General features: G+C 43.5%; 1 protein-coding gene across 14 annotated transcripts in view; it reads left to right on the top strand.

Moving 5' to 3' along the window:
• The first annotated feature begins 265 nt into the window (after positions 1-265).
• Positions 266-25780, top strand: part of C1h10orf90 (similar to human chromosome 10 open reading frame 90) — a 232411-nt gene continuing 206896 nt past the window's right edge. For 2 of the 14 annotated variants that reach the window (XM_087548650.1, XM_087550001.1), the window contains exon 1: positions 670-1361. Coding sequence is in view for 4 of the 14 variants with exons in the window: in XM_087659887.1 (XP_087516013.1) it covers positions 1158-1361 (204 nt within the window). In the remaining 10 variants the exon portion in view is untranslated. Of the gene's footprint in view, positions 1362-25780 lie in introns of all 14 variants that reach the window. The other 12 variants (XM_087655359.1, XM_087551767.1, XM_087659887.1 and 9 more) reach the window with 12 other exon arrangements.

Here is a 25780-nt window from a genome sequence, read left to right as displayed (position 1 = left end):
CCTTCCCTGACTTGTGATACAAGTGAGTTAAAGTTTTCACATCGTCATCCAGGCAAATGTCCCCTGCAAGAAGAGTTCTGTGTCTTGTCATCAGTCTTGCACAGATGTGCAGAAAGCAGCCCCAACACAGGAAATGAAAATAGCAAGGAATACTCCTTGGGTCTGTACTCTAAGCAACCTGACATTCAGAAACTAATAACTTTTTGCATAAAGTAAACCTTCATAAGCAGGGCACTATTAGGTCCTGCTGTGGAGCGAGAGCTGTGCAAAATCATCTGAGCAGAAGATGTGCAAATGTCTCTTAACAGGGACCATGCCACAACTTTGGCATGTGCAGCTCTTTCCTGTGACATTGTGCAGCTCTCCTGATCCTCATAACCTGGGGAGGGCTGGTAGTAAGGGCTTTTCTATCTCAGTGTTTTTCTTGGGGAAACTGAGATTCAGGGTGTGAGAGGACTTCCATGGTTGACTCTGGATGGGAACCTTTACCTGAGCCACTGTCCTCTCAGGCACAGCACGTCTTGTCCCCATGCTCACCTGAAGCTGTCACTTCTGTGAGTTTCTTTTTCCCTGAATGCGCTCTTATCTCTTGCAGGGCTGAGGCCACTCTTTGTGCCGGGAGGCAGTCTGTATTTGTTCCTTTCAGGCCCCTGGCAAGCAAAGGCAGACATTCTAAAAAGCAGCAATTATCCCTCCTGGCTCCTTTGTACAGAGCTCTGTAAATAATTTATTTGGATTCGAGGGTCTGGAGATGGAAACACACATCTAACCTTTTGGTAACCAGGCGAATACAGAGTCTGGAACTTAAAGGCAAGTAGAAAACAAGTGAGAATGAAACGTGTCTCTTTGAAATCAGAGAAGACAACAAGACCTGAGAGCCCAGGCGGGAGGCTGGAGTTGGCCAGGCTGCTGCTGGAAGGGAAGTTTTCTCATGACATTTAAAGGTCACCCAAGGGGTTTCCACAACCATAGCGTGAGCCCCTATAGCTAAGATTTTGGAGCAACTGTATGAAGTTGGAAGACACACAGACCTGCACTGGGGCTGGTCCCAAACTCCTCCTGCTGCACTCAATTCCTGCATCAAACAAAGAAAATTGTGTCTGCCAGGCTGGCTTGCTGAAGGCACAAGGTTTCCCAGCATCGCACGGGGCTCCGGAATGCCTGCAAACCCTCCGGGGGAAGTGGACGCTGTGCGTCCCACCTTTCAGATAACTGCATTTAGTACCAGCCTGAAAAACCATGTGATGGTCACGGACTTGGTGAAGAGGAACTGGCTTCCTTCCCAGAGAAGAGCCAAAGTTTGTTTCATCCACATGTGTCCCGGCCTGAAGGTGACTGAGCAGCCAGTGAGCGGATATGAGGTACAGCTGGGGCACGACAAGGTTGGGAGGGCAGGTGCGCCCTGAGCTCGGAGATAGACCACATACTGATGGACTCTGTGTGGCCAAACCCCTGGCCATGTACCTACTGTGGTCTAAGAAATTTAATTTGTTTGTATCTCATAAAACACTTAAAAAAATCTTTTAGTTTATTTCAGCTTTTGCAGGGTGTTGGAGGGAATAACATACCAGGTGAAAGTAATGACATAGAATTGACAACAAAAATCGGCTCAATGATTTCAGAGTTGGGTCGCTGGTATGCGTGCCCGGGAACTGCAGGGTGCTCGGTGATCCCAGCGCTCTTAGCTCTGTGAGTTTGAACTTAGCTGTCCCTAGGAAGAAATGCCTGTTTGTCTGCCTGTGTGTTTAACAGGAGAGTTCATGACTGTCTTGATCAAGTTGAAATAGCAAGATTCCAGAACGGTCTTTTATTGTTTTAAATATGAGTTTAGTTTTCAAGCCCATACAACTACTTTTTTTTTTTTGGAAAATTGGAAGGATTTTTTAGTTTGAAAATGTCAACTAGAGGTAAACACATCATCCTGAAAAATATGTGCATTCTACTCTGGGTAGCAGTTATCTTTTCAGAAAGTAGACACACGTGAAATCTGACCAGCTCTTCACTGTACCTGGAATAAATTATGGATGACACTGTAATTGACTCCCAGAGAGCTCACTTACCCATCTCTATGGATGATTGTACCATGCACATTGCTAATGCTTTACGAAAAGGTTTGAATGTTGATGTTGTTATTAGGTAAGCCCTCCCCTAAGTTCTGGCAAGTACTTGAGACCTTTAGTTACCCACACTTGGCAGTAGGAAAGCCAGCCTGACTGGGAGGAACAGGTTTTGCAGGGTTCAAGGCTGGTTTCTTCCAGTTCCAGCTCTGGGAGAAGAAATTTCCAGGTTAGCAACAGATGTATGTAAAGGCCATGGGAAAAATTGGTGTTAATTAAATTCAGTAGTAGTCCTTATTCATTAATTCATTGCCCAATCAGACAGAGCAAAAGGTGTACAATTATAAAATAATTGAAAGAAACCAGAGATGTTATTACTCACAAGTAATGGGGACAGAACTTTATCATTGCAGAATTTTCATTGCAGCTATTTTCCAGACCCCCAGAGAGAGGGAAAAATCTCATCATGCATTTTACAGTAGTGCTCAAGGCTCTGTTTTAAACTTTTCCTAGTGAATACCCTGTCTCGCATTCCAGTTTTTGATAAATAAGACTTCCGCACTCCTTCATTATCGTAGTCACACCGAAAGTAATGTGAAACGGTGTTCAGCAGGAGATTGTGCAAAAAACGTCGTATATGATTGCCACAACTATCTGTGTCTGTGACTGAATCGTTTGCTACCACTGACAGCCAACAGCCTAGCCACGTGCGTTAAAGAAACCCCAGGCCACGCCCCAGCTAATCATCCAACCAGGTGGTTAGCATTAACTGAATCTATAGGAGACATGGTCCGTACTGGGCCCACTTCCGGGGCTCAAGGGCAGGTCAAGTTTGAAAACAACAAATGGGATACTGGTCTCCTGACCTTCTGAATTTTAAGCTGTGCTTAAGTCCAGAGCTGGGAGACACGGCTGGAGGTGGCAGAGGTGTACACAGGAGGCCCACAAGTCAGGCATCGTTTCTGGTCTGGCAGACACATCGCATCTGTCTGCTGCCCAGACTTGCATTTATTCTGTGTGTGATCTTTTCATCAGATTTCACGTGTTTACTTTCCGAAGAGATAGCTGCTCGTGCCTGGCACCATTATCAGAGACAGATATCTTTCAGGGCTCCTGTGTTTATCTCAGGCTGATTCTTTTCCATTATCAAAGTTCAGTAGTAAACATCTCAGAATTTAAAATAGTCCAAAGTCATTGAGCTATTACAGAGATTCACACCGGGGTTTGTCAGTACTGTTTAGGTAGAAGGGAGTAGGGGAAAACAAACCTTGGTGCTCTATTTCTCAAGCCTAACATACTCGAGAGACCAAATAACATCCAGGCTGCCATTGGACTCAACCCAGTACCTTCTCTCCCTACATCGTCAGCTCAAGGTCTTCCTGTTAACCTGGGCTTTGACCGTGATTGGGTAGAAAATGAGCAAGGGATTTCTTTTGCCATCTGCATCTCCATTTTCTAATTATCTTTATTACTTTTACTATTATTATTATTATTATTATTATTATTATTATTATTATAGACTTTTGCCAGAAATGCTTGGCTCTGGATACCCAGAAGGATCATAGTGAAGTCTGAAAGTCCCTCAATACATGTGACCCAGTTAAGACCACTGTGACTCAGTAGGCCTGGGTCACTATCAAAGCACCAACACCAAATAACAAACAAACAATTTCTAGGTGGCTTCTTACACCTCCCATTTCTCTCTGGTTCACAGTGTTCTATCTTCCCAAGTACATGAGGCAAACAGTCACAGTGGGTTCCAGGCTGCTGTGGGTGGTGTTCATTCCCTCTCTGTTATTTTTCACCTCTCTCTCTCTCTCTCTCTCTCTCTCTCTCTCTCTCTCTCTCTCTCTCTCTCTCTCTCTCTCTCCTGATTGATTTGCCTCCTGGATTTGAATTGTATTTCCTTTCGTTACACATCAGTTTTTCGATTGGAATTTGGCTATTGTGACTTTTGCGTTGTTGAATGTTTAATTTTGTTCTATTCCAGTAAGGAGTGTTGGATGGTAGATTACGGTGCTTACTGACAGCTTCTTCCTGCTGGGGTTTAGTGATGAGATCTGTGAGAGGTCGGAAGGAGGCTCTGGTGCAGAGCAGTGGTACTCAAATGCCATGGCTTTGCTCTTTGGTAATGTTTGACAACTTTGGTGATGGCAGCTTGGAGGAGGATGCCACTGATTCTAATGAGTGAAGTTCATAGATGATGCCAGCATCTCTGTATACGTATGAAGTTGTATGTGCATGCTTACATACACACGTGTCAATGTGTATGGGATCCAGAAGTCAACTTTGGTTTACCTTGGTTTTTTTGAGGCAGGATCTCTCTCTCTCTCTCTCTCTCTCTCTCTCTCTCTCTCTCTCTCTCTCTTTCTCCTGTAAACCATTGCCTGGGCTTTGCTGGAAAGCCCCAGAAACTTACTTACCTGTCTCAGTATCTTGAACTCTGAGATTTTAAGAGCATACCACAACTCCAACTTTTGTATATAGGTTCTGGGGATCAAACTTTGGTTCTCAAGGCATGCACTTTACTGAGTTCTTTCTCAAGCACAAATGATGTTAATTTCTTACAATATACAGCACACCTCCCTCCCTTCAAATGGAGAACACACCGGCCTAAAATGCCCATAGTATTAAGGGGAATAAGTCCTATTCTAGGGCATACTTAACCCCACTGTTAAGAAACAGCCTTTCTGAGGAGTTGGACTTCCCTGATGTGATAAGACCTGCCTACTGGTGAGAATATGAATTCTTTCCACCTAGTTGAGGTCTGAAAAAGACCTGACCTGCCCCTTTCTGGAATTTCTTTTTTCTTGCTTTCAGTTTTCTCTCAAGCAGATGTAGGTCAGAAACCTTGGGGGGGTCCCCTGCGACCAGCTGACGATCTTTTTTCTTACAGTCCCTACTCTTCATGAATTCTGTCAATGACTTGAGTCATTGCCACCTGAGTCCTGCCTATGTCTCCTGTGCTAAGTGAGAACTCTGGCTCTCCTAAGTCTCCATTCCTAGTGGCACAATCTGAAAGCTACCTCATGTAGGGAAAATTGTGAAGTTCTTCTCTTTCACTTTCCCTCTATCAGGGATCACAGGCCTGTGTTGCTAGATGTACAATAAAAAAAGATAGTTTTACAGCTTTTCCTAATTGCTTTATAGTGGACAGAAGTAAATACCTGCCCATTTGGTTCTGGTGATGCACAAGGGCTAAGAAAGTCTGCTCTGTCCACACGACCCCCAACCCACCCATCTTTGTCTGTCTCTGTCTTCTGTCTCTGTGTGTATGTATGTATGTATGTATGTATGTATGTATGTATGTATACATGCATGCATGTTCATGTCACATGGGAATGCCTATATGTGTACATATGCTTGTGAAGGCCACAGGTGAGTCGTCATTTCTCTTTAGCCATCTATTTTGGTTTTGGACACATCTTACTAGGCTGGGACTTACCAAGTAGGCTAGACCAGTGAGCCTTGGGGATCCATTTGTTCCTAACTCCCCATTATGAGAATTATAATCACACATTATAATGCCCAGCTTCCAACTCAGGTCCTCATGCTTTCAAGGCAAACACTTCACCTGTTAAACTCTCCCTAGTGCCTCTACTATGGACTGTGGTGAAGGCTTTCAAGTGACTGGGTTCTGTCTTGAGGTCCTAGAAATAAAAGCACTCAAACATTAAGTGCTCAGGTTTCATAATGACTTGATCCATGGAATGAAGAGGTCACAAAAGACCAAAAGGTGGAGAAATAAATGCTTTCTTCTTGTGGTTATCAAAAAAGCACATGGCACTATCACCCCAAATCTAGCCCAGCTGACAAGCCAGCTTTGACTTTGAGCCAAGTCAAACTCTTCTGAATCCTGGTTTTCTTCCTCAAGACCTGGCCTTAGAGCAGTGTTTGGCTGGAATAGCATTTGGAGACCCTGCTGTAATGTAGGCCTGAGCAGTCCAGGTCCAGCAGGCTAAGGAAAGGCAAGTGGATGGTACTGGGACTCAAGGTGATCATTCTGTTTTCTCTTCACTCCAGATCTTTCCTTCTGTCACTGTCCATGGCTAGTTCCGAAATCTATGGGCTGTTGAATTTGTCCACGTGTAGTGGGGGAATTAAACCTAGAACTGCTGAGCTGCACCTCTAGTCCTGGGAAGTCCATGTTTTAAACATGAAGCCATCTTGTCTCCATAGAACCCCAATGGAAACAAATTCACCAGTATAAACCACTCACTCCACTGGAAGGACTGGTGTGCAAAGACTGTGTGTATGGGGGGGCCAGGCCAGGATCTCTCTCTCTCTCTCTCTCTCTCTCTCTCTCTCTCTCTCTCCCTCCCTCCATCCCTCTCTCCCTTCTCCCTCCCTCCCTCCCTCCTCTCTCTCTCTCCCTCCCTCCATCCCTCTCTCCCTTCTCTCTCTCTCCCTCCCTCCTCTCTCTCTCCCTCCCTCCCTCCCTCCCTCCCTCCTCTCTCTCTCTCTCCCTCCCTCCATCCCTCTCTCCCTTCTCTCTCTCTCTCCCTCCCTCCTCTCTCTCTCCCTCCCTCCATCCCTCTCTCCCTTCTCTCTCTCTCTCTCTCTCTCTCTCTCTCTCTCTCTTTTTCTCTCTCTCTCTGTGTAGCTCAGTGGAGGCAGAGATAGAACAATGGAGTCTGGTGTCGCTGATCCCTGAAAAGCCTCATTCATCCTCGCCACAGCTGTGTGAGACACATGAGCCCCACTTTTTTCCAAAGAGAAAATTCTGAGCGACTCAGAGAGTTGATGCAAGTGTCACAGGGACACAGCTAGTGCAGATAGGAACACTATGACCTCATGATGCCCTACTCTGAGGTCTGTGTTTCTCATGTGGTGCTCAGGAGGAGAAAAGAAAGAGGCAAGGTTCCCGTCCTGACACCAACTGCTGGAGAGGTGACCCAAAAGTCCTCATAGATAGGGAAAGCCATTAAGCTCTGATGTTAAAGGACAGGTCAGGGTCTCCCCCTACCTTCCTGCTCCAGACCTGATTCTTTGCCTCCTGTTTGCCTGGAACTTCCATCCTTCTAACTTTGCTGTCCCAGTTTCTACTCCTGTAGAAAGCACAGGAAATGAAGTGTGGCTTCCTGTAGAAGCCACACTCAGGCTGGCTTGCTGTAAAATAGCTACCAAACAACAGAAAATATTAGATAGTTTTTCTTTTTTTTATATTTACATTTCAAATGTTATCTCCTTTCCTGATTCCCCTCTCTCCCATACTCTTTCCCCCTGCTTCTTTGAGGATGATCTCCCACCCACCCACCTACTCCCACCTCAACACTCTGGCATTCCCCTACACTGGGGAAAAGAGCCTTCACAGGACCAAGGGCTTCTCATCCTATTGTTGCCAGACAATGCCATCTCCTGCTGTATATGCAGTTGGAGCCATGGGTTCCCCCTCCCCCCATGTGTACTCTTTGGTTGGTGGTTTAGTCCCTGGGAGCTGGGGCGGGTGGTCAGATTGGTTGCTATTGTTGGTCTTCCTATGGAGTTGCAAACCCCTTTAGCTCCTTCAGTCCTTTCTCTAATTCCTCCATTGGAGTCCCCATGCTCAATCTGATAGCTAGCTGGAAGCATCTTAATCTCTATCAGTAAGGCTCTGGCAGAGCCTCTCAGGACACATCCATATCAGGCTCCTGTCAGCAAGCACTTCTTGGCATCAGCAATAGTGATTGGGTTTGGTGGCTGCATATGGGATGGATTCCCCAGGCCAGTCTGTGGATGGCCTTAATATAGATTTTTAGAAGTTTGTTTTCCAAGTAGGTAATAGTAGTCAAAAGCTATAATGTTTATGATATATGAAAAGGAAGCCAAATTCTATCATATGCTGATCCTACTAAAGCAGTCCATCTAGAATTCTAGATAGCTCTCATAGGTTTAGCATAGAGATCAACAAATTATTTCTAATAGTGAATGTGGTAGTTTTGTGGCAGGCTAGGTTTTATTTGTGCATTGAAATTGCTAATCCTTACTTAAGGTGCTGTGTAGGATGATCTTAATAACTTTCTCTCTATCTATCTATCTATCTATCTATCTATCTATCTATCTATCTATCTTCTACATTAAAATATAAACACCAGGGTTGGTAAGATGGCTCAGTAGATAAAGGCCATTGCTGGCAACCTGACTACTTGTGTTTGATCCCTGGGGCGCACATGATGGAAGAAGAGAACTGACTCCTGCAAATTGTTCTCTGACCTTCACATGTGTTTTGTGGCATGTACACTCCCCACCCATACAATAAATACATAAATAAAGATAATAAAATTAAATAACCAATACTAATAACTCATATAAACATATCTTCTGGTAGCTGAACAGTGGATCACAAGACTATAATTACAATTGTGGGAAAGCTGGACAAGTTCAATATGGTATACAGCTTAAATTCCATGTGGAACATTGTAAGATTCCAGGTACTTAATATTATTGATTTTGGCTTATGAGGCTTTATTCTCTACATGATAAAGATGTCTTTTGCAAATGCTAATGAGGGAGGTTGGAGAGATGGCTCAGTAGTTAAGAGCTTTTGCTGCTCTTACAAAAGATGTGGGTTCAGTTTCCAGCACTCTCGTGGCAGTTCACAACTATCAGTAAGTGCAAGTCTGGGGGTCTGACGCCCGCCCTGGCCTGGCCTTCTTGAGCACTGCACACATCCGATTCACACCTTTACATGTTATACATGTAGGTGAACATTCAGACACATAAAATAAAAATAGCTGAACCTCATTAAGAAAGGAAAATACTAGTGGGGAAGACATACTTTATAAAGTCTATTTATATGAAACAAAATAATCACAAAAGTACAGAATTCTTACAACACAAAGCTTGAAATTGTGTCAGCATCTTTAGCATGAATAAATTTATATATGACTTTCTTTTATGGTTGTCAGATAAAACAATAAAATAAAATATTTAACCAGAACCCCCTGTGAACCAGGAACACCTGGGAACACAGTCATACAGTCTGGCTCCTATGCTTGCTTATCCTCTGGTGGGGGAGCCGATCAACATGTACACAAAAGTATGAGTGCAGGGAACCCAAAAAGGCTGTTCAGAGATGGAGACATTTGGCCATGTGCCTCTTGTAAGTCTGGGAAAATTTTAAGGTTCAGTAGGAAGAGTGAAGCATGAGCTAAAACTTGGGAAGAAGAAGATGTTTCTGGCAAAAAGACTTAACTTCTAAATAGTTATTCAGGTCAGGGGAACCTAAAAAGAGCCCAGCAGTCTCTCTCAGTTAAGGAGACTGAAATTATAGCTAGAATTTAAGGTCACAGTTCCTGACAAGAGGGAGACAACATAGAAATAGACTTCAGGTCTCCTTGTGTCTGACTCAAAACCCACTTGTACTTTGCTGGAATGTAGAGTGACTGGCCAGGAAAGAGCAGCTCCTGATGGAGCTCTGAGAGGAATGGTTCCCAACACTCTCAAAGTGCCATTGTCCACTTGGGTCTTCAACCATCTGGAAGACAGAGACCTTGTTGAGTTTGGGAGAAACTTAGTAGAACCCCTAAAGGTCATCCCTTTGAAATGTGTCTAAAGTAGTCTTCATACTCAAGCCTCAGGCTCATTTCATTACAATATAAAAACAGCCTGAAAGAACCAAGTTGTTATTTAAGTAGTTTAATTGGCTAGCAAAACAAAGTTCAATGTTCTTTACAATACTACAAAAAATTAGCAATGGATAATGCAACATTTACAATACCTAGCACCCAGTCAGAGATTATTAGACATTCAAAAAATCCAAAAGTCTGACTCATGAGCAAGATAAATGCTGGTTAATAGAGGTGATCATTGAAATGATGGAACTAGCAAACATGGACTCTTACAAAGGCTGTCATCAATCTTGTAAGTGTATTGTTTTCACCTTAAAGTCCTTAGATTTAAAGAGAGCCATCATCATGTTGGAGAGATAAAGAGATGATCTATGAAAAAAGCTATGCAGAATGATCATGGAAGGAACAAAAGGAAATGAACTAGAAACTTTACTGGGTGTGATCTGCTATAGTCTTAATACCACAGAAGGCAGGGTGAGAGAGAAAAATTAGAGGGAGCAAGGGAGAGATGAGTGAGAGACTACATACAGGAGACAGAGAGCAGAGTCTAAGCGATGGGTCTGACAATGTTAAGAGTCTAGTACATGTATCATGAGAGCCTCAGAAGGAGGGAAAAGGGGAGAGGGGAAGAAAGGTGCAAGGGGTAATGGATTCACGTTTACAGTTAATGGAATATATAATCACTTGCCAAGCGTATACATTCCCTAAATAGCAGCGCACAGGGTGACCAGTCAGGGTGTTCCAATTTAGGGAAAGTGGGTTATTTTCCTGTGGTCACCCTACACTGATGACTGAAGCATCCAGCTTTCTTTCTTAGGGCCAGAATTACATCAGCAGAGTGCCTCACAGAAGACATCTTCTGCTTGGACTGGCTCTTCAGAGACAGGAACACACCCTGGCAAGCATCGTCTGTACTTGTTTTGGATTGCTGTGTAGCAGATCATATCTGACAGTTGTGCAGACAACCAATCCTAGTGTGAGTTAGATGGGTCCTCTGCACAGAGAAGCCCTCACTATTCTGAATAGGTGTCAGCCTCGTATCAGATGCTTAGGGACCACATCTAAGGTTATTGGTAATTAAAGAAGTTTAGTTTCTTGTTGCCAGAACCAGAGGTTCCATTTCCTTGTGGGTAACAGCCGAAGATCAACTACCAGATGCTATCTCTAGGGCCTTGTCCTATGGCTCTAACCAGAGAGAAGACTAGTTTGTCCTTCGAGAATTATTTGTTTATTTATGTTTATATTTACTTATGTGTATGTATCTGAGTTAGAATATGTGCACCACCACATGCATGTAGGAGCTCTCAGAGGCCAGAAGAGACCATCATATTCCCTAGAACTAGAGTTAAAGGCAGTTGGGAGTCAGTCACCATGTGGATAATGGGAACCCGACCTAGGTCATCATAGAGAGAGATGTCTTTAGTCCCCTGTTTTCCCTTTGCAGGCCATCTGGGCAATCTTTCTGTATTGAATCTCTCTTGACTTATTTACACTTTACCTGTTAAGTCATGCCCACCTGACATAGTCTCCATTTTGATTGATTCAATGACAACCAATTAGTAGTCTCAACATCGCCAGTGGATCCATTTTCTAATGTAAGAGAGCTCAGCCTTTGGAGTTGGAGGCTGCTCTGTCCATAGCTACTGTTCACACTCAAGAAAAGGTAAGTATGCAAGGCGTTGATTCACACAGACAATAGGAATCTTATTGGCTGCCTGAGTTTCTTTGCTTTCTGACTAATTCTTAATTATTTGTATAGACAGAAAAAATAACGGAGGTTTTGGGTGTAGGTTGGAGTCTATTTGAGAGCCTCATGAGGAAGGGCGTTCACGTTTGCTCTCCAGAGCATTGTACTTAGTCCTGACACCAGATCAGCCTTGAATAGAGATACTTTAGGAATCTGCCATAAATAAATGATGGACAAAAGCTCATTAAATGCATTTTGGGTGCAAATGGGAAGCCAGGGAAAGTGACAGTTACTGCATAGACGATGTCTTCTCTGACTCAGTGCTCACAGTTGACTCCCTTGCACACCCAGGCTTTTTGGTGATGAGCAGACAGACAGCAGGATGATGGACAGTTGAGTACCATCTCTAGTTTGCCCAAGTGAAGCTACAAAGCGGAAGTTGCCTGTTGGATTACCCTTTTTGTTAATAGGATTCTGAAACAGTGAAATAATCTCAAGTCCAATTCACATCTCTGTCTCAAGAAGACAACACAAAAATTGAATAGCTTCCGCAAAACCCACAATTTGGAAATGACAATGTGTCTAAGAAGCAAATAGAGCTGAAGGAAAATGGACAGGATAGTTTTTCAAAGCATATAACAAACAGCTTGCTGCTTTGTATGGAAGGCAAAAAGCTGCTCTGTGCTTAAGCAGCCTGAAGCCAAGAGCAAGGGACTGGGTGGGGCCCTGAACAGGGGCCCAGATGCTTACAGGAAGTTCTAACAGGTGCTTACAGGAAGTTCATGAAAACTGTGAGTTTAGCTGCAAATGTGTTTATCTTTTCATTGATTCATTCTAGGTGCCACCAGCCTCTCTGCACTTTGCCCTGCCCACTGGCTTCTCAGTACCCTGCTCTGTCCTCTGCCTGGCATTGTTCTCCAGTCCATGAGTGACTCAGCTTGTTGAGTGGTGACAAGCCAGGTCAGGCATGCAGAAGGGTTGCATCTTGGTTGAAGGGTATGCAGAAAGGGTTCCATGGGTATACGGGAAAGACATGGTCCCTGGGATGTGGCAAACATTGTTGGCTTTCTCATGTATACAACTGTGCTAGGGAATCAGCAGTACAAATAGGAAGGCAGTCTCAGAATAATGGCTGCTTGTATTGGGCTGTATAATTTTTTGACACTGTTGTAAAATATGAATTACAATATTAGCTCCCATGTGGAATCAGCAAGATGGAAATTATGTCCCAGCTCATCTATGAGAACATGTGCTTCCTTCTTCCAAGAATAATGGTCCTGTGCAAGAACCAACTCGACTGTTATTCCCGTCCTTGAATATGGTCATGTTCTGCCAGTATTCACTGCCCCTGGCTTGCTTGGTAGTACTCAAGGACTGCAGAGGTGGCTTGGGTTTTCCTAGCTTTCCTTCCGTCTCTACTGTCATTTCAGCATGTCTCAACCCAGGGAAGTAATGTAAGCATGTTAGTCAGACTTTCTGTCTCTGTTAACCAACAGCCGGCATAGCCAAAGTCACATAAGCATAAAGGAGAATAGAGGCTAGAAGGTTGGCAATGTGGGGGATTAGCTAGAGGGTACACAGCTTCCTTTTGGGGAAGAAAACATTCTGGTGACTGATAGTGGCTCTATCGGTTATTTTTCTCTTTCTGTGACAATTCACAAAAAGTAACTTAGAGAAGAAAGTTTATTTCAGCTTACAGTTCTAGAAGGACAGCATGGTGGGGAAAACTGTGCTATGATGCCAGGAGGGGAGGGGGAGAGGGAGAGGAAGGGAGGGAGGGGGAGAGACAGAGACAGAGACAGAGAGACAAACAGAGAGAGAGAGAGAGAGAGAGAGAGAGAGAGAGAGAGAGAGGAGAGGTGGTTTGAAGCCATAAATTCTCACTAACCCTCCCCACCTGTGATATACTTCCTCCAGCAAGGCTCCACCTCCTAAAGTTCCTGTATACTTCCCCAACAGCCCTACCACCAAGTGCAGGTATTCAAATACATGAGCTTATGGGGGACATTTCTTATTCAAACCGTAGCAGTGGTAATGGCTGAATGTCATCATGGGGAATCTTAATAACCTTTAAAAATGGTGGCAATGGAGCTGGAGAGATGGTTTAGTTGGTAGAATGCTTGGTTGTGTTAGCTTGGGTACCTGAGTTCAGATCTCCAGGATCCATACAAAACCTCTTTGTGTGCTATGGTGAAGGGCCACAAACAGATAGATCCCTGAACCTAGCCAGACTTAGCCAAACAGATGAGCTCAAGGTTCAGTGAGAGAGCCTGTCTCAAAGCATATTGAAGAAGATGATTGAGGGAAGCATTTAAAGTTGACCTCTGGCCTCCACGGGCATACACACACACACACACACACACACACACACACACAAACACACACTTTTGAAATGGTGAGTTTTATGCTATGTATATTTTACCACCATAAGAAATCATTTGAGATGGTAGCATTAAGCCATCATGGAACTTCTGTGTATATACCCTTGGGTAAACACACAGGTCCCACACTCACAAAGCTGACCATGCACTCCCTTCTGCTTAAGGTACATGAACTCTAAGCACATGTCTTAATCCTCTGTTGCAGGTTTTTCCAGTGGGTGGTGAGATACACAAGGGCAACCTACTGACTGGGTTTATTTCTTATTAGACATGCTGGTTGAATTCAACCCTGAGCTAAATAGGAGCTTATTCAGGATATGATTTTTTTTGGAAAAAAATAAAAGCTCATCCTTATTAAAAATAAAATTTGCATACCTCAATATTCATGGATTTTAAATAGAGCATAGTTCATTTTTTTTGGGCAGATGCAGTCGGTGGTAAAACCAGTACCACATTGTGAAGTTTCCTGCCTTGTGTTTTCAAATCCCCACTCCCACTCCCCAGGTGCCTGGTAACCTCCCACTTGCTTTCTAGAAATTACTAACAGTAGAAATCTTGCAGTCTATAGTGATTTATGCCATAACAAATGTTACTTTTGTGTGTGTGTGTGTGTGTGTGTGTGTGTGTGTGTGTGTGTGCTTGTGCGCGCATGTCAAGACCAGAGGGCAACTTTTAGTAGTCAGTTCTCACCTTCTATGATGTGGGTTCTGGAGCTTGAACTCAGTTCATCAAGCTTGGTGGCAAGTTCCTTCAGCGGCTGAACTATTGTGCAGGCTCTCTACCCTATCTTTGAGATACAGTAGTCTCTCACAGAACAAAGAAATTCTTGATTCAGCCAAACTGGCTTACTAACAAGCTCCAAGACCCTCCTCCACCACCCAGCCCTGGGATTCCAAATGCATAATACAACTTTTGATTTGAGTCCTGAGGACACAAAGTCAGGTCCTTATACTCAAGTGCAGGCACTTTCCTAGTGAGCTACCTCCTGACCCCAAGTATGTTCATTTTATCATTACCATGACAAAATGCATAGCTGAAAGGAGGCAAGAAAGAGAACATTTGCTTAGTTAAGGTTTCAGAAGTCTTGGTTGATCGTGGAGAGAGCATGACAGAGACTCACATCAGGACCAGAAAGCAAAGAAGAGTGATGAGCAGAAGCCAAAGGCAGGAGATAGCCCATAAGGATACATCTCCTGTGACCCACTTCCTCCAATCAGTTCCCCACTACCTGACAATCTACTCATATTTTATATTCAACAGTAGATTAAACTGTTTAGTAGGTCAGAGCCCTCATGATTTAATCATCCCTGGAAATGCTCTCATAGACCCGCCCAGAAGGGTGCTTTACAAATCTCTCAGGAGCTTTTCCATCTAGTCAAGTTGACAGTCAAGATGAACCATCACTCCAAGTTTCCAGGGCAATGTCTTATCATCATCGTCAGATCAATCCTTCTCTTTTGAGACACCAGAAGGCTGGATGTTTGAGTCCTGATGTAGGCAAGTTTGCCTTTTAGCCTGCCCTGAAATAATTCTGAAACTGCCCATCGGCTTTTGCTTTCTACACTATCTGTTGCTTCAGAGAGCTCACCAATGCATTGTGGCTTCTTCATACATGAATTTTAAAAATACATAGATTTTTAACATGATGCCTTCAAGTAGTGCTGCCGTGGACTACAATACTGTTACAAGTGGAAGGAGCTCAAGATGAAGTTTGGAGCACAGTAGGAACTCAAGAGTACTTCACTGTTGACCACACTATTGCAGAGACTGTTACAAACAACAATGTTAAGAATTACTCTTCCTTGCCGTGAAGATGGAGTTATGGTAGACCCTTTCTTCTAGGGTTGCTATGGAAATCATATAATTCCTCAGAAGCATTTAGCACTGCTCAGGTCTTGATAAGCCCTCTGGAACACAGCTGTGATCATTTTTGTGTGAGAAAGCCATTAAGGATCAAATTGCGCCTCCTTCAATAAGTAGAAGGTATCTCTCCCCTTAATTCTCAAAAAGCTTGAAAGTCAGGCATGAAAAGGGCTCTGTTTAGATTGCTTTCTGTAAATCTTGTTTTTACACACACAAAACAAAAACAAAAAACACCACTCAAGCAGCTACTCACCTATGATGTCAATCTCTGCCCCTCAGGCCAGAAGAGTAGCTTGGGGCAGGCAGATCAGTGAAGGGCTTAAAATTGCCCATCTCTTTCTCTGGAATTTTGATTTTTATCTTCCTTGCTTTGAATGAAGAAAAGCAGTAACAGCTGAGTTTCTTGTCATAGACTGTAGAGGGCTATTGAACTCGCAGAACTTTCTGACGTATTCCAAAGTCAAAGTGACTTTGCTGTACTTGATTCTCAAGTAGTTCCCCCTGCAAGACTGGAGGGGGCAGTCACTGGAGAAAGCAGGAAGTGGTACTAAATGATTACTGGGAGAAAAGTTTCCTCTTGGTACAAGAAAAAGATTCTATCCCTAGAGCCATCACTTCATAGGATACAATAACAAACATGATAGCGTGTTGGAACATGCTGGAAGGAATACTTAAGGAATCAGGGGACATCACCTGAATTCAGAAGTTTAGTTAAACTTGACCTTGTTAGGGTTATCAACCTAGCAGGGTTATCAACATGCCTACATTTTGGAATGATTCTACCTACCATACCTGGTACTTCTATAGAATGTTCTAGTCAGTGGCTCTGTTCTTGGCTGCTGTCATTTTTACCGCAAACAGACTGGAGCTGTTGTCCCTGGTGAGAAGACAGAACTGTGTTCTTTGCAGACAGCTTCTCAATAAGCAGCTGGAGATGAGACTGAAGACTCTAATGTGCCTCCAAGAGGAGGGGTGATGGAGATTACCCCCTGATTTGACACCTTCTCAAGTCAGAGCACTACCAGTTTCCACCTTTGCAAACAAGAATGAGGGAAACACAAGGAGAGGCTGAACCTCACCAACTTCCTTCAGATCCTAACAAGGGAACAATCCCCCATTTGCAATCAGATAAGGGGAATTATCTCAGTAATAAAAGTCAATTGAGACTCTAAATGAAAAAATCTAATGCTTTTCATGCTGATTTATTTTAGATTAGGAAAAGCTAAAGCAGAAGTAAACACGAAGAGACGGAGCATGGAGACGGAGTCATGGTGGAGAGAGAAAACGCAGATTTGAGCTATTATAGGTGCCGGGGTTGCATTAACCAGAAAATACACTGTCTGACATTAATTACTGTTGCAAAAAGACTTCAGAAGATTGAAAACAAATATGTATTACCGGTAAAGATTAATCATGCATCTGAGTGCCCTTGCTAAATGGTGGTCCAAGATGACTCAGCTACCCCACCCCATGTACTGCCTGCCCCCTAGTGGAACTTTCTGTATTCCCAAGAAATGATACTTTAGTGCTAGAAAGAGATGATCTTCATCTCTAACAACATCCATTATTATGCTAAAGATAAGACCCAGCCTCAAACCTACCCCTTTGGTCTTAGGTTTTTTGGAACTACAAGTAGACTTGGGATATTCTTTCCTTTACTCTGATGACAAATCACCTCTGGCAACTTGACTGGGTTTAGTTGTACACACTGGGTTCAGTTGAACCACTCTATACAAATACCATAAATATGTTTATAGATGAGTGTTTCCAAAAGGGTTTAAGAGAATAGAGTAGAGCCACCCAGACTATGGATGACACCATTGCATGGGCTGAAGATCCTGGTAAATGAATTAATGAAAGGGAACAGAGAACCCTGTTGCACCCTTGCACCCTGATCTGCCCACCGTCTGACCGTGCTTGCCCTTGGAGGTTGGAGATGAGGTGGTGAAGAATCAATGGCTCAGACTTGGAGAGCAGGTAAGAACACTGCAGCAACTTGTCTATTAATTCTCGGGGCTCCCTTTATACCCTCCACCCTCCACTGGTCCCAAGTAAGCATGTTTTCCAAGTGGCATTCCTGATTGGCTGGCATGGTCTGTGTCACCAATCTTTAGGCTCTCAGGCAGTCTTCAATTAGGTCCTCATGCAAGAGTACTTCCATGCATGTGTGCCCCCCACATTTATGTGGAGGCAGCCACCACTTTGGCAGTGAAGCCTGCCTTTCTTCCTATACAGTACTATCCCTGTCTGCTTTGTGATTGCAGATGTAATGTGTTCAACCACCTCACGATCCTGCTGTTTTTGTCTTCCTCACCATGATGGACTGTATCCCCTTGAACTGTGAGCCAAGATAAGTCTTTCATCCCCTAAGTTAACTTTCTCAGGCATTGTGTCACATCAAAGAGAAAAGTGATCAAGACACAATGTAGGCAGCTGGGTTATATCTAGACTAGAGATTCCCAACTAGTTTTTTCTACCCTCTTCTTCCCGGGAGTATGAGTTTCAGTGTCTGACTTGTTGGTTTTAATGTTTTGCAAAACTCAGGAATTGTCACTGAGTTTTAGTCAAATGCATTTCACATCTGTGGACACAGCATTCTAGCCACAGAAAGGGATAATGGGGTCCTAGAGTGCAAGGATGCAGTGAGTGTATGAACTAGACTGGGAGTTGTTTCTGGCTTAGTGCTTAGTGGGCCTGCAATTATCCACTCTCAGAAGATCTGTTTGGGTACCATCTGTAGGAAGCACAGAAAATTACTTAGAATCTGAGAAATCAAAGGAGTTGTAATTTTGTATGGTTTTACCATTATTTGGAATAGCATTTTCAAGTACTAGGGCTTTTAACTGAACAGCAGCAGTACTGGACATATGATGTGTTTCCTGCTGCATTCAATGTGGACCACGGACATCTCTGCATGTTCGCTTGCTCACAGTTCTGCTTGTATTTTGAGGGGGCATTCTATGGACCTGATCTGTTGTAGATTTTGCAACATAGATGTAAACAAAGAATTGACTGATGAGCAATTACTTTTTATGGGGGAGGAAATGCCGCACACACTGATAAGTACATTGTATGTCTTACATAGTTAAAGCAGAGCTCATCAATGTTGTCTGTGATACAAGCAGCCATCAGGGGCTACTCAGAGGTGATAACAACTATGACAAAGCTCAGATCTTAACTCTATGCAAGACTAAGTTTGTTTAAAAAATTCAAGTTTGTTAAGAATGATCCTTTAACAAGACATATTCAGATTAGCTGAGCATTTGAGGCTGCTTGTGATATGCTGTAGTATGTAGATGAGCTGAATGTAGCCAGGATCACAGGCACTGTTATAACCGTAACAGATGCCTAGGTTTCATTGTACACACTGTGCTGTGACCTACAGAGCTGTTCTGGGATGTTGGCTAATTCACATACTTCTGACATTTTGATGTTATGAACTACTCTACTCGGGAAAAGCTCATGAAAACAAATGGCCTTTACTACATTTTTAATCTATTGGGAAAAAACCCCAAAAGTTGGAAGCTCAGGAAGCACAGAGCTAGAATTGCTTCATGGAAATGTCAGAGGTGATGGAGTAGAGGGAGGAAGCAGCTGGGGTGTGAGTAAGAGGCCACTGCAGAGGTTTTCATCAAGGCTGTGGGAGACATGGATATGGGATGGTGAGATGCTCAGGAAGGGTAGCCAACAGGAGCAGCTGGTAGAAGCCATCCAATAGAGTTGGCAGCATTGGCCACTGAAGGGCAGAGCAAGAGAAATTCTGGGATGTGGGCTGGTAGCTCAGTGAGATTGACAAACTGAAAAGTGAGTGGGGAATACTGGATGACTCCCCCGGGTGGGTTTGTGGAGAGCAAAAGGTCAGAGAGGAGAATGACTGAGAGGTAGGGAGTACTCAATTTAAGAGGCAGAGGCAGAGGCAGATGGAAATGTTGACGAAAGCGTGGCTGGACCTCCTGATGGGTGAGGTCTCTAAGAAGTTAAGCTAGTAGAATGTGGAGTGCTGTGTGCTGTGCTCCTGAAATAGGAGGTTCTGTTTTTATTTATTTCCATGCTCATTTATTCCTCTATCTCCTCCCTGGACCACTTGTAGTTGAGGGCTATAATGTGTTTAGCCCTATATTGGAAGCAAGGGATCTGTTGGCAAACAGGATACAATGTATTTTATTCTCTCATGGACTACAGTTGAGAAATGGTCAGGTATAGCTCCATGCGTTCCAATGTATTTACAAAGCAAGGCACATGTTCCGAAGGAAAAGAGTGGTCTGTGAGAGTATACAAATCATGATCCTTACCTGGTTTTGAAGTTAATGTCAGCGGATACTCACGAGGACAGGTTGCATGAACTGTGATACATAAGAAGGCCTAGAAAGTATGTTAAACTCGTAAGCACATGAAAAGACTCTGTAGTGGGTATAAGTGTTTACTGTCAGGGGATGAAAAAGATCAGAGTGTGACCTGGTGATCTACTGAGATGACCATGACATATGCAGGGCCCTTTTGATACTATCTTCATCACAGTGAAAGGGTTGTTCTGGTTATGATTGGCCTGTAGAAAGTAGGGCCAAAACTAAAACTTTCCAGAACACTGTGGGTGAGTTGAGCTCTGGGGTTAGGCTCACTAAAGCAGTTCCAGGTTCACCTGCCATTGGTAATCCTTGGATCCCCAGTGGCCAGAGCTACTTAGGAGAAGCAGGGAATTTATAAACAGACCTAGTCACTGAGTGACTCATCTGCTGGGACATCTGGGATCTCACGGACAGAGAAGCCATCCTCAATCCAAACTAGTACACTTACGTGTTGGCTAGTTCACAGTAGCTCTGAGCCTCTTGATTGAAAACGTATCAGAGTAAATAAATAAAGGTCATACCTGTGAGGTCACACCCCAAACTGCAGTGACTTGTTAGAGGGGGGAGGTACACTTAGAAGCATGTAGAGCAGTCTCCTTAAAAGAGCCTCACAGGAGAGAAGCAGCTCTAAGCCCTAGGCAGGTCCTGCTTCATCCTTCTACCTCCCAGGAGCATCCAGATCCACCTGGCTGTTTGGATTGCTGGTACCATTGACCTTCGTGTTTACATTGGTTTTCAAAATGACAATCAGGGCAATTTTTTTCTCTTCCTGAAAAAATTCATGTGTTAGCCTGCATTTCCTATGACATGTCTACACTAAGTTTGAGAGTAGACCAGAAAGAAGTATAGTGGATATGTAAGTATTTCCAGATCAAGTCTGCTTGTCAAATACTAGCATGTAATCATGCTGGTAGCGATGATGATAATGATGGTAGAGGTAGCAATATGATTATGGCCATAATGGTGATGATTATGGCGGTGGTGGTCATAGTGGTAAATGCTGATCATGGTAACAGTGATGCTGGTGGTGATGATAATGGTGATGATGATGGTAATGATGATGGTGGTGATGATGATATTTGGAGCACACTGGATGAAAACTGTGGAGACTGGTATTTTGTTGCCTCTCTCACATCCTAGTTGCATGACTTTGGTCTGTTCCTTTACTATTGCATTGGCTATCCCAGCTGTCATTGTGGGGCAGCACCAACACCTTTCCAACCATTCTGAGAATTCATTGACTGATGTGGTTAAGAGTTGAGTCTGATGATGGTCATGTATGATATATCGTGGTTGTCAATATTTCTATGACCAACAGTCATGTTGGTGGCTGGCAAAGAGACTGAGTGGTACGGGAGTGGAAAGGTAGGTGGTTGCCACGGCCTTCTCTGGAGTTCAGCGCAGCCCCATTCATCTCTGTCCCTGCAGCGTCTGAGTAGTTCAAACTAAAGCTTGGGTCAGAAGCAGCTTTTGGCTGCATCTTCTTCTGCTGCAGTCCCATATGGGTGGAATCCAAATGCTAAGAGTGAAGAGAGTCCCAATAAGAAGTAAGTCAAACTTGGGCTGAGCTGATCTAAGGTTCAGAACAGGAGCCAGACTTGAGCTCCATGAGTAAGCAGCCTCTCAATTCATGGTTGCATACAACAGGGCTGTCAGAGTTCACCACTTCTCCTGTGGACAAGGCCATAGCATATGCCAAGGGATGATGAGGAGACATGGACAGACCTGCACAGTTATCTGTATGAGATAATCTGGAGCAGGTGTGTCCAATCTGCAACCCACATCATGCAACCAGTGCTAGCTATAAATACAGTCCAATAAAAAGAGTAAACTTACATAAAGCATGAGGTTTATGTGTTCGTGGGTACATGCTCATGTATGTTTGTGTCTGTGTGTATGTTCTATATAAACATATAGAAGCAAGGGGTCAGTGTCAGGCATACCTAAATCACTTTCTACTGGACCTGGAGCTTGCTAATCTGGCTAGAATGGTCTTGTTTCTATCTCCCCAGCAGAGACTATAGGCATGTGCTACCTTGCTTGCCTTTTATGGGAGTGCTAGGATCTGAACTCAGGCCCTATTGTGTTAGTATCTCAGTCATATCCCAGGTCCAGTATTAGATTTTAGTGTGTGTGTGTGTGTGTGTGTGTGTGTGTGTGTGTGTGTGTGTGTGTGTGTGTTTTGTGTAACTCAATGCATGGTTCCTGATAGTGAACTTTATAGAGGATTACACCCTGCTGCAATGTCAAATAAAGTTGGGTCTACTTCTTGAAGTCTCACTGTCATCATAACCAGGGTCTACAATGTCACCCACAGCAACTGTTTTCACAAAGACAAGCAAGATTTCAGCCATTTGCTCCTGGAGGAGAAAATCGGTGTGATAATACACTTACAGACAATAGAACCCTTTTGTGGACATTAATCTTATTTTCATTGGACTTTAAAAGCTAATTCTTGAAATTTAATTGCTCAGTTAATCGATTTACCAATATGTATTGAATGTTCAGATTTAGCATCCACCCAGCACTGGGAGGTGGTTCTTTGATCTACTAACAAAGTCCACCCAGAATCAATGTTGGCTGGTTTCACACCCCCTTCATTCCTCACGCCCTCCCTCTCTCCCTTCCTTCCCTCTTGGGCACTTTGAAGTCATCAGACCCACGCTTTATTTCGTGGTCAGTACTAACTTGAGAGATAATGGAGATGTATTCATAGCATCCCCTGGTTCTCTACTGGGGGAAAGGACAGGTCCCAGGGATGTTTCTAGTTTTTAGAAGAATGCATTCTCGGGGTTGGGGATTTAGCTCAATGGTAGAGCGCTTGCCTAGCAAGCTCAAGGCCCTGGGTTCGGTCCTCAGCTCCAGAAAAAAAAAAAAAAAAAAAAAAACAAAAAAACAAAGAATGCATTCTCCCTGTCTCTTTCTGTCTGTCTCTCCCTCTCTGTCTCTCTCTCTCCCTCTGTATGTGTGTATGTGTGATATGTACATACATGTGTTTCATGTGTTTGTGTGTGTGAGTATAGGCATGCATGTGCCACAGTGCATGTGCAGAGGGCAGAGAACGACCTTGGGCATCAGTCCTCACCTCCCACCTTATTTGAGCCAGGATCACTGCTGTGTGTGCTAAGCTAATTGGCCTGGGCATTCTTGGAATTTTCCTGTCTCTGCTTTCCAACCTCAGGAAAGGACAGGGGATGATAGATGCTTTCAGCCATGCTCAACTGAACATGTAGTCTGAGGATCCAGCTCAGGGTGCCAGATTGTAAAGCACATGCCTTACCCACTGAGCCATCTTCCTATCCTTCATGTACATTACTGGTCAGGCAATTAAAAATAGAACCGGAAAAGCTTCTGTCATTTTCCAGGTGAACAGTTGGCTCTTCTTCATCTCCCAAAGATGACTTTGCCTTGGAAATAAATAAAACTCTTTCAAGAGCAGGTAAAGACTGAGCTTCTCAGAGTCCCATCCCCACCTCCCTTCCTCTGCCTTAGTAATGATGAAATGTATCTGGAACCCACTTCCTATCCGAATGTGAAGGGCTAAGAAGCTAAGAGGCTGATTGGAATGTCAAGCGTTCAGGCTTTTAGACTGGCAATCTCTGAAAAGCCAACAAAACAGGGTCACTGATCACCCCAAGTGCCATCCCTGGATCCCATGGTGAGCATGGGCCACCACAACTGTATGTATAGAGTCAGGTCAGGACAGAGTCAGATTCTACCAGGACTGAGGAACAGGGACAATGGGCAACATTTTCCGAATGTGGTGGGTGTAGCTCAAATATAGGAATGACAGCTGTGTGTTCATAAATCATTTTTATGAGGACTAAACTCATAGTCACCTCATTGTAAAAACAGGAGGTGAGACGGTTACAGTTCATAACGTTTATGAAGTTTGTTAATGTAAATTATGTGAAGAGAGCTCACTCCCACCTCCTTCCTGGTAGAAATCATATGGATTTAGGTCAAATGTTTTGATGGTCCTGAATAATAAGACTATTGGGTTAATAAAATATTCAATTCAGAGACTCAAGCAAAAACAAATTCTAAAAGAATGTTTTAATGTTGAAAATTATGCTTCTGAATCCTCATTTTCATCTTAATTCATAAGCTTGCCACATGAATAGCTGTAGATGCAAAGTAGGTATGTGCTTGTGTAAGTATGTATGCATCTATAATATATGTGTGGTTGTTTTGCCATATCTGCCTGTCTACCTTCTTCCCCCATATATATCGTTTCTTTCCACTATCTACTACTTCGTGACTATACCAAAGATATTAGGCACCTGAATTTCTTTCTCAACCAACATAGTCAACTCAAGTCAAAAATGTTATTAGAAGGAAGCCTTCATACTTAATCCTCTCTGGAAGCCCCCAAAGCATCGCTTACAGGTTGTTCTTTAATAATGGCAGATATTTAGTTTAGGATCATATAAAAATGTAGCCAAGAAGCTGCCCGGGGTGAGAACGTGACTCTGTTGATGGATGATTCTGCCTGGACAGCAAATGCCAGCCCAGGAAGCAGAGTTGGCCATTGGCAGCTCTGGGGAGTTTGGGAACATTGAGTAGAGTAATGCATTGTTCCCAGGACAGCCCTGGTGGCTGTGAGAGCAATCACACTGGGTAGCTGAAGTGTGAACATGCGGTACTATATCTCAGAAATGGGTCAGCTCAGGACGAGCTAATTAGGCTTTCCATAGAGAATGCTGCTCCAGAGAAACCAGTCTGTGCTGGCTTCAGATAGGGATTTGAAAATGTGCCCAAGACATTCCGGGTGCATCAGTAGAAGTAGGAAACTCAGCTAAGAAATACTGGCTGTGCAGCCTAAGGAGCTCTTTGTAGAGACTGCTGCTTAGTTATGGCTATGGTCTTGTCATGAACCATAGAAAGTAATTTCGCTTTTTGTCTCTGTGATAAAGCGCCATGTGACCAAAGGTGTCTTCAGAAGAAATAATTTGTTTTGGCATATGGTTCCAGAAGGTTAGAGTTCATAACAGTGGGAGAGACATGAGCAGCCAGAGCAGGAGGCGGAGGAATCACATCTTTAACCACAGTCACGAGACAGAGAGAGTGAACTGTAAGTGGAATGGTCTATGAACTCTCAAAGCCCACCCCCAGCAATGTACTTCTGTGCCAGAACCTCCTCAAACAGCGCCACCTACTGGGACCAGGTGTTCAAGTACATGAACCTACAGGGAGATCTCTCAATCAAACTACCACGGTCAGTCTGATGCAAAGTTGGCTTTTATGAAAAAAATGAGAGTAGCCACCAAAGAGTGAGTTTGTGTTTCTTAGAAACAATCATCCTTAGGTGTCTTTATACTAGTAATATATCTGATTTTGAAGTCACAAAATGTTACAGGATATAATTTACAATCAGGTTCAACGTGTAAAAGTTAAGTAACGTCTAAGTCAAAATGAACTGGTTTGTGAATTTCTCATCTCTTCATAATTTCCTTTGGGATGGAGTCTGTAAAAAGGGATTATGAAGTGAATTGTTTAAGTGTATGGGCTGGAGAGTGGCATGGACGAGACTAAACTCAAAGGTCACATATGTTGAATTTACAGAGTTGGAATACTTGATGCAAAAACTGGTGTGACATCTGCTCTAAATGCCTAGGAAATGGGAACAGATTGATGTAGTGCTTAAGGCAGGGTTACAAATTTTTTAAAAAATATTTATGTATTTTTTAACTCATCTGTGTATGTGTGGAGAGGCATGATTGTAATGGTGTAAGAGTAAAGGTCAGAGGACAGCTCGAAGAGTTGGTTCTGTCCTTCCACAACATGGATTCTGGAGATCAAATTTATATTGTCAGACTGGGTGGCAAGGGACCATACTTGGTACTCTATCTTGTTGGCCAGGATTACTTTCTTGCACAGGTTGATGGGAGGGAAC

The sequence above is a fragment of the Rattus norvegicus genome, chromosome 1, assembly GCF_021556685.1.
Source record: "Rattus norvegicus strain SHRSP/BbbUtx chromosome 1, alternate assembly SHRSP_T2T, whole genome shotgun sequence".
In the NCBI taxonomy this organism is placed as follows: Eukaryota; Metazoa; Chordata; class Mammalia; order Rodentia; family Muridae; genus Rattus; species Rattus norvegicus.
The sequence above is the reverse complement of the archived record's forward strand: the minus strand, read 5'-3'. Positions and strand labels throughout refer to the sequence as shown.